Consider the following 8,341-nt stretch of genomic DNA (forward strand, 5'->3'; position numbering starts at 1 on the left):
ATCGGGAAATGTCAGAATTTCAAACTGATTTTATCAGAGGTGCCAGAAATGCTAAAAAATTAATGAATATTTAATATTAGTACGGATCTTAAAAAATAATTATTAATAATTATTTTTTTAATAGCTTTTACCTCGGCTTTAACCCATGGCAGTCAAGAAATATTCTAGCAGAGCTGGTTCTGTCAGAATCCTGCTAGAACGGTGGAACATTTCTGCTAGAATGCTCTAAAAATATCCAGCTCTCTAAGAATTCTGCTAGAATCTTGCTAGAACGTCGTGACTGGGAACCAGAAAATAGTTCTGGAGATTTAAAAAAAAAGTCCATTGAACATTTTTTTTCAATTTTGATTTTTTTTGGAGGTTTTTCTTTCATCTCTTTGAACCTTGTTGTGTTTATTTTTTTAATTGTCGTATTTTTTTTTATTTGAATCCGGAATATATATATTTTTTTGTAATTGTAGTTTTTAAAATTCAAACAATCAATAAAAAAACATTAAAAATAGACTGGCAACATCATCCGCCGTGCTTTCACAACCACAGACAAACGAAATTTGCGATTTTTTACCTTTTGCTCTCCCGTCAACACACAGATTCTCTTCCTCCTCCGCCTGCCTGTGTTGTGGTTTTTCATCGGCATCTCGCGGTGGTGAAAGTTGTGCATTTCTCGCCGATCCTCCCGGGTTTTTGAACAAGTTCACCGAAATGGCGTGCAGAATCTTCCACCTGTCACGGGCCGTGCTCCGCGGTCAGGCCAAACTGGCCGCGATCGCCCAGCAGCAGTCCGCGAGGGCGCTGGCCACCACCGCCAAGGTGAGCATTTTTTTGGAATGGGGAAAAAGTCGGAAAATTACATAATCGGATGAGGTTTTTTGGTTTTAAGTAAAAATGTGCCGGTAAAAGGTTTACCACAGAAAGTTTAGTTGATAAGCACTATCAAGTTATTGTGGTTTTGGTTTTGTTGTTGTATTCTTATTCTTCACTCTTATGGTTGATTCCGGTCCGATAGAACGCGGTTTTTGGTTGCTCATTCGATTAGCACTTGCAATAATGTCTGATATCGATATCAAAAGTGGTGACGAGTCGAGTGATTTCATACCAAGCAAGAAAGTAAAGTTGGTTAGTATGGATGTTATAATAAACAGTCCAATTAGCAGATTTATTAAAAATGTTTTGTCCAGAAATTGCAGAATAAATAAGGTTATGATTGTGACTGAAATTTCTACGTGTAAAAATAGTGATTTTTGAAATGTATTGAACACCGTCGACAAAAAATCAAAGATATTTATAAGCAATTAATTTTTTTTTTTTTTTCAATGGAAGATATTTTGCAAAATTCAACGTAAAAAAAATATTCTAGTTAAATTTCCTGTGGCTTTCCAATTAATAAACTGCCCATGTTCGCATAGATGTCCCATATGCAAAAACAGCAAGCTGAGAAAAACGCATTTAAAGTCTGTCCCATCCATAAGGCTACGTGTTAAATTTTCGCGAAAAAACTGGATTTCCTCTTGATTTCTAGAACAAAGTAGGGGAAATCTACCCTTTCCAATCAAACACCTATCTTCGTCATATGGAGAGTTTGATGCTCGATTAAAGCTCCAAAAATACTATTTGGGCTATAAACTTACCAGCAACAGCACCGCCTCGAGTAAGCACGCAAATGTATGCCACTTACTGGCCGAAAAGATCACATTTAATGCACTTTTGATCATAATTTGTATTTTGCGAGACCACTTCTCATCATTTTGTTGGCACACACAGTGACACACACGAGAATCCCTCAAACGCTTAATGAATATCGCCAAAATTAACTTTTCACTTTCGCTTACTTTTTCACGGCGCTTAAGATATGAAATTGCTTCCAACTACCGGCAACATGTTCTTTTGATCATTAGTAAGGCACTCACTTGAAGAATAATCCCGAAAAATGTAATAAATTAGCAAGCGCCATCAAAAAAACAAACGCGCCAAGTCGTTTGACGTTTCAATTTTCACTTTGCATTCCACTCGAAGGCTGAAGAAAACCGAGCGAGAGACGAAGGCAAAAAAGAACAAAGGTTGGCCGTCAACACCACCAGCAGCACAGCCAGCGATGCCAGGAAACTTTCCCTATAAATGCCACTTTTCGTGAGTGTTCGTTTGAACTGTCAGCGCAAATGGCAACACTCGACAGAGTGTTGGAAGAAAAAAGAACTAAGCCGATATTAGAAAAATGGGCGTGGCCCAATGCATTCGCCTCGATTAGAATACCCTTGGGAATTTTTTTGTTAAATGCTTGGTAAAGAAATAGAATAACTTTTAGTGAAAGTGAAAATAAACAGAAATGTTCACAAAAACTTGCTCTACTCGTTGGTGTACTTGGTTTTAGTAAAATTCAAGGGAGACTCTAGATTATCCAGCATCATTCAAACACGACCGCTTATTAGGATTAAAATGGGTAGATTTCCCCTACTGGATGTTATAAGCTCTTTCGAAAGAGTACACAATTTTCAATCAAACTGCATCAATAACTCGAAATCGATGAAAATGCATATGGGACATTTATGCGATCAGGGGCAGTAAACCCTTTTCGAAAAATCTCGTCTCGAAAAAAACCTTCGGAACCGTCTGGGATCTATCCCAGGTCGACTGGGTGAGAGTCAACCACGCTTACACCAACCGGATCCCGGCTTATCGTTATCAAAAATAATTTGTTTCTTTTCGATTGGAAATTTGACTTTTTTTTAACACACTGAAATAAGTTTAAAAAAAAAAATTATTTTGAATTTTACTTTTTGTGATGAAATGTTAATAAAAAAAAAATGTTTAGAGTGTATTGCATTTTTCTGAAAGGTACTATTAATTAACTTCAACTTTGTTGAAGATCACAAATCGATCAGAAAATCTCTTTACAATTTTCAAATTTTGTGATGGATACTTGTATGAACGAGCCTATAATGCTCAAAATCCAATAATTTTATAGGGATCGTTTTACACCTTCAGAACCATTGATCCTTACACTAAAATACTACGTCATTTCTGGATGTCGTCTTATAGGATAGGTCTCTAGAAAAAAATAGAAATCGATCCATATTGATTTTTATTTATTTTTTATTACTACCGATTACATTTTCAAAAGGGATTAAATTTTTTATTTAAATAACAAAAAAAAAAATGCGAATGTCTAGAGAGTCCGTTGTCCGTTGCAGCTCAGTAAATCAGGTTTTTAACTTGTTTTGTTGCCGTGTGCGAATGCAATCATGGTCATTTAATAGAGAGCGAGAAAAACGTCCCAGCAACACTCTCAGCACGACTCAGTAAGCGAGTGCTCGTTCATCAGTTAAGTCGCGTTTTTTGTTTGTTTTGTGTGTGTTTTCTTTAACTTTTGTTTCTGTTGCCCCCACTTGGTGCTGTTAATTTAGCGAACTTGTTGATTGTGGCTGGTTATCGTGGGAATTGTTTCAAGTCATGGTAATTGATTTTAAACTTTGGCAAAATTGTGGAATTTTAATTTGTACAAACATACGAGCTCTAAGTTCAGCTGGAGTTGCATAACACGTCGACGTGTCGAGCCCCTTAGGCGTATGGAATAATCAGTTTTTGTCTTTTCTCTGTTTCTTCAGGCTAGCAAAGACGTTGGCTTCCGCACCGAGTCGGACACTTTTGGCGAGTTGAAAGTGCCGAACGACAAGTACTATGGCGCGCAGACCGTTCGCTCCACGATGAACTTCCCGATCGGAGGACCTACCGAAAGGATGCCCCAGCCGGTCATCACTGCCATGGGAATTCTGAAGAAGGCTGCGGCCCTCGTCAACAAAGAGTACGGTCTGGACCCGAAGGTTGCAGACGCGATCGCCCTGGCCGCGGATGATGTCATCTCGGGCAAGCTGTACGACGATCACTTCCCGTTGGTTATCTGGCAGACCGGTTCTGGCACTCAGTCCAACATGAACGTCAACGAAGTCATCAGCAATCGGGCGATCGAGTTGATGGGCGGCACGCTGGGTTCCAAGACGCCGGTTCACCCGAACGATCACGTCAACAAGTCGCAATCCTCGAACGATACCTTCCCGACCGCGATCCACATTTCGGTGGCCCGCGAGTTGACTGGAAATTTGAAGCCAGCCATTCAGACGCTGCACGATGCGCTGAAGGCCAAGTCGGACGAATTCAAGGACATTATCAAAATTGGCCGCACTCACACCCAGGATGCGGTTCCGCTGACCCTCGGCCAGGAGTTCAGCGGCTATGTCCAGCAGATGGAGTTTGCTCTGCAGCGAATTGAAGCCTGCCTGCCTCGCGTGTACATGCTCGCCCTCGGAGGTACCGCTGTCGGCACTGGCCTCAACACGCGCATCGGATTCGCCGAGAAATGCGCCGCCAAAATCTCCGAACTCACCGGCCTGCCGTTTGTCACTGCCCCCAACAAGTTTGAAGCGCTGGCCGCTCGTGACGCCATGGTCGAGGTCTCCGGATGCCTCAACACCATCGCCGTCAGCTGCATGAAGATCGCCAACGATATCCGATTCCTCGGATCGGGTCCCCGTTGCGGCCTCGGTGAACTCAGCCTGCCAGAAAACGAACCCGGCAGCTCGATCATGCCCGGAAAGGTCAACCCAACCCAGTGCGAAGCCATGACCATGGTTTGCGCTCAGGTTATGGGCAACAACGTCGCCGTCACCGTCGGTGGATCCAACGGTCACTTTGAACTCAATGTGTTCAAACCGTTGGTCGTCTCGAATGTACTCCGATCGATCCGACTCCTCTGTAAGTAACCTCCACCCCGAAAAACAGACCTAAACTAATCAATTCTCCCGTCAAACCAGCCGACAGCGCACGCACCTTCAGCAAGAACTGCGTCGTCGGCATCCAGGCGAACCGGGCCAACATTGACAAGATCATGAACGAGTCGTTGATGCTGGTGACGGCGCTGAACCCGCACATCGGGTACGACAAGGCGGCCAAGATTGCCAAGACGGCCCACAAGGAGGGCACGACGTTGAAGCAGGCCGCCCTCAAGCTGGGCTACCTGAACGAGCAGCAGTTCAACGAGTGGGTCCGCCCGGAGAACATGCTGGGACCGAAGTGAGGAGGAGCAAGAGAGCACTGCGAATCAGGTGAATAATTTTGATTGTTTACTTATTATTATTATTTTCTATAAAGAACAGAAGAGTTTTGTGTCGTAAAACGAAGAGAGTCGTTTTATCATTGCGCCGAAAAGTCCCCTGAAAACGTGAGGTTTTCGAAGCTCAAAGCATCTAAACTTTATCAATCATCGGAATGCCTTTCGAACACCATTTGAATAATATGCAGACGGTTCCGGTAGAAATTTTCTTCAAATGTTAAGCTTAATTATTAAATTATTAAATTATTAAATTATTAAATTATTAAATTATTAAATTATTAAATTATTAAATTATTAAATTAATAAATTATTAAATTATTAAATTATTAAATTATTAAATTATTAAATTATTAAATTATTAAATTATTAAATAATTAAATTATTAAATTATTAAATTATTAAATAATTAAATTATTGAATTATAAAATTATTAAGTTATTAAATTATTAAATTATCAAATTATTAAATTATTAAATTATTAAATTATTAAATTATTAAATTATTAAATTATTAAATTATCAAATTATTAAATTATTAAATTATCAAATTATTAAATTATGAGTTGCGTTGGAGAATTTGGACGGTGCGCGTCGCGGTCATCACGCAGGATTTTCGTTGCCGTTTCCGTCTTTGTTGTTCCCCCGATTGTGTGTGTTTTTCGGTCCGGGCGGTTTCGCGTTTTTGCATTTTATTAGGTTTTATCTTTCCACAGCCAGCTGTCTAAGATTTAATCATTTATGCTAAACTCAACACCAAATAACCGGGAATAGTCTCATCCGCATACTCCGACTGTTTGCCTTGAGAATGCATAATACATCACACCATTAAACAAAATTTATTGATTATTGGGTCGCATCATCATCCTCTATGTTGAATCCTGGCCATTACCCTTACCCACTAACAAAATCCCAAGTAGAAGTAGTTTTTCCGGCACACGTGGGGGTGTGGATATCGTATAGAACCCACCCTTTGTAGCAACCTGGGCTAACTAACATTCCCGTCCCAATCCCCCGAGATCTACAAACTGACATGGCGGGCGCCGTTGGTGGCCAACGACTGTTTCCTATTAGCAACGGCTCTAGTTTTGATGATCGTGATGTTTTATCTTTTCAGCGCATTCATGCATGCTGTTGATAAGGGAAACATCATTTGATCGTTTAAGCGTATGGTCGGTTGTATTGATAGGATATTACGGTCCTGTTCAACAACGGAGAAGGACAACCATGGGTGGTCTGTCATGCTCATGCTCATGCTCAAATTATTAAATTATTAAAATATTAAATGCTTCAATTATTAAATTATTACATTATAACCTTATTACATTATTAAATTATTAAATTTTTGAATCATACAATTCTAAAATAATTTTAAATAGTTTAATTGATAAATTTTAAAATAATTTAACTACTAAATTATTAATTAATTATTGACTGTCTTGCAGAGTTGCCAGGTTGCCAGATAAATTTGAAAATGCCATATCTTCCTTTCCGTGGTGAAAAATCGTGAATCCCAGTACCTAAATTTCCCGGAGTGGTTTCTGTTTCGATTTTTCCTACCAGAGGCGAAAGATAGTAATCGAAATCCCAAACTTTATAATTTGTTGTGTTAAACGCATTTTTTTCTTGTTGAAATTTTGGGCGGTTATGTATTTGTGAAGGTAGATCGAATTTTTTTTATTGAGTCATCTGCAATCTGAATTTTCGCGTAATTTTACACCTCTTCCCAAGGAAAAAAGTTTCGACCAGTTGCAGCGATTCCTTTTTTCGAATTCGAATCCGTCATCATGATGTTGCGCGACACCTGTGCCCTTTAACTGTTTGTCGCGCAACATTCCGAAGCTGACGTGTGACGTTGCATAGTTCCCGATTTGCGCACGACCGCAAATCCCGAAGTCCCGAACCCTCCCCCGAAGGTGTAGGGTTGTTCTAATCTGGGAATTTAGAGGGAATAAAAACGAGTTTTTTTTTTTAGTCGTAATATTTTTAAAATCTTATAATTTAAATAAGTAGACTGTTTCAAATATTCTAACTTTGTTTACATTTTCTCAAAAGATTTCCAACTCAAACCGGTTTCTCCGAATCGTACCGGCGTTTTTGCTCCAATCCCAACCCAACATGGAGTGTGAGGACGACGAAAGGAAAACCTCACCCAGGCTAAAGCTTCATAAATTATTACCACAACGTGTGTGAGCGCCGTAATTTTCACTAAATTTTTCAATGGTGCTAATCGTGAGTAGCGGCGATGGTCAAATGGTGGTGCTTGCTTGGATGGAATTTTCAGTATTTTTGGGGGGATCCAAGTGTACGCGCCCAGGAGAAGTTCAACCTGGCGTTTACTCTCTAGCCCAGATTGTGCAAAATTTATCGATTATTTTCCCTCCACGCCGTGTAGCTCGTCGTCGGCGCTCCTGCATATCTCACTGCCATCGAAGCTATTGTGGTTCCGAGGGCACAGTGACAAATTTAATGATTTATACTTTTCTTTGAAACATTCCATATTGACATTCCGGTATTGATCCAAAGATTCAAGGTTTGAATCGTGTTCTTTCCAAATTCCTTTGTTTTTTTTTTTGCCGTGCAACATTGGGTGGATCACTCTCACAGGTTGCCATGGTGACGTAAATTATTCCTTCGCACAGAAGTGTGTGGCATGGCCTCCTTCTCCTTCTCCTTCGCCATTTTTCCTTTCCCCCCTGCAAATCCTTTCCGGTGGGAGATTGTACGGAAGGTGAAGTAGAAGAAGAAGAAGAAGCATTCCCGGGCCAACTTTTCTTTTGCTCGATGGTGTAAGTGCGTTTATGTGTGTGTGTGTGCTTCGTGGAACCGCAAGCCGGCATCCGCCGTGCCGCCATTTCCCCGAGCCGGATCTTGGAACAGGATATCCCCGGCAACACCCTCGCACTAACAATGGGCAAAATTTCGGGGTTTTTTTTTACGATTTTTGAATGTATAAGTGTGCGCTCACCGTTCCGACCATGGTTCCCTTAGGTGTGTGGTGCGCGCACGTGGGTGCTTGCTGGCACTTCTAGGGCTAGGGGGAAAACGGTACTGGCCAAGTAAAGTACCTCTTCCAGGCTCGTTAGATTGGTTTATATGGTAATGAGAAATCGCAGCTGAAGTAAGAGGGGAAAAGTAAGTCGATGTCGATTTTTCTTACGTTTAATGACTACAATGAATTCAATTTATTTTTTTTATTGTATTCTTCAAAACGAACTTTTTTGATCCGAAAACACATTGA

At 40.5% G+C, this 8,341-nt stretch overlaps 1 protein-coding gene across 3 annotated transcripts; it reads left to right on the forward strand.

Moving 5' to 3' along the window:
* Positions 1 to 566: 566 nt before the first annotated feature.
* On the forward strand, positions 567 to 5,171 carry LOC6040494 (fumarate hydratase, mitochondrial). 3 transcript variants are annotated; one of them, XM_038263757.1, is made up of 3 exons: positions 567 to 810; positions 3,603 to 4,746; positions 4,806 to 5,171. In XM_038263757.1, exons 1-3 carry the CDS (start codon positions 703 to 705, stop codon positions 5,066 to 5,068), a joined length of 1,515 nt encoding a protein of 504 aa, XP_038119685.1. In that variant the 5' UTR covers positions 567 to 702; the 3' UTR covers positions 5,069 to 5,171. The 3 variants fall into 3 exon arrangements, with proteins under 3 accessions (XP_038119685.1, XP_038119684.1, XP_038119686.1); XM_038263756.1 differs by lacking the exon at positions 567 to 810 and adding an exon at positions 977 to 1,116; XM_038263758.1 differs by lacking the exon at positions 567 to 810 and adding an exon at positions 3,291 to 3,450.
* The last annotated feature ends 3,170 nt before the right edge of the window (positions 5,172 to 8,341 follow it).

This window comes from Culex quinquefasciatus, chromosome 3, assembly GCF_015732765.1.
Source record: "Culex quinquefasciatus strain JHB chromosome 3, VPISU_Cqui_1.0_pri_paternal, whole genome shotgun sequence".
Taxonomy (NCBI): Eukaryota; Metazoa; Arthropoda; class Insecta; order Diptera; family Culicidae; genus Culex; species Culex quinquefasciatus.

What these genes read in the sequence shown, in the direction of transcription:
- LOC6040494 (XM_038263756.1), top strand. Translation starts at nt 985, where the DNA reads ATGGTTGATTCCGGTCCGATAGAACGCGGTTTTTGGTTGCTCATTCGA. An exon ending in CAAGCAAGAAAGTAAAGTTG is followed by an intron (nt 1,117 to 3,602) that starts GTTAGTATGGAT and finishes CTGTTTCTTCAG; the next exon opens with GCTAGCAAAGACGTTGGCTT. An exon ending in CCGATCGATCCGACTCCTCT is followed by an intron (nt 4,747 to 4,805) that starts GTAAGTAACCTC and finishes CCGTCAAACCAG; the next exon opens with CCGACAGCGCACGCACCTTC.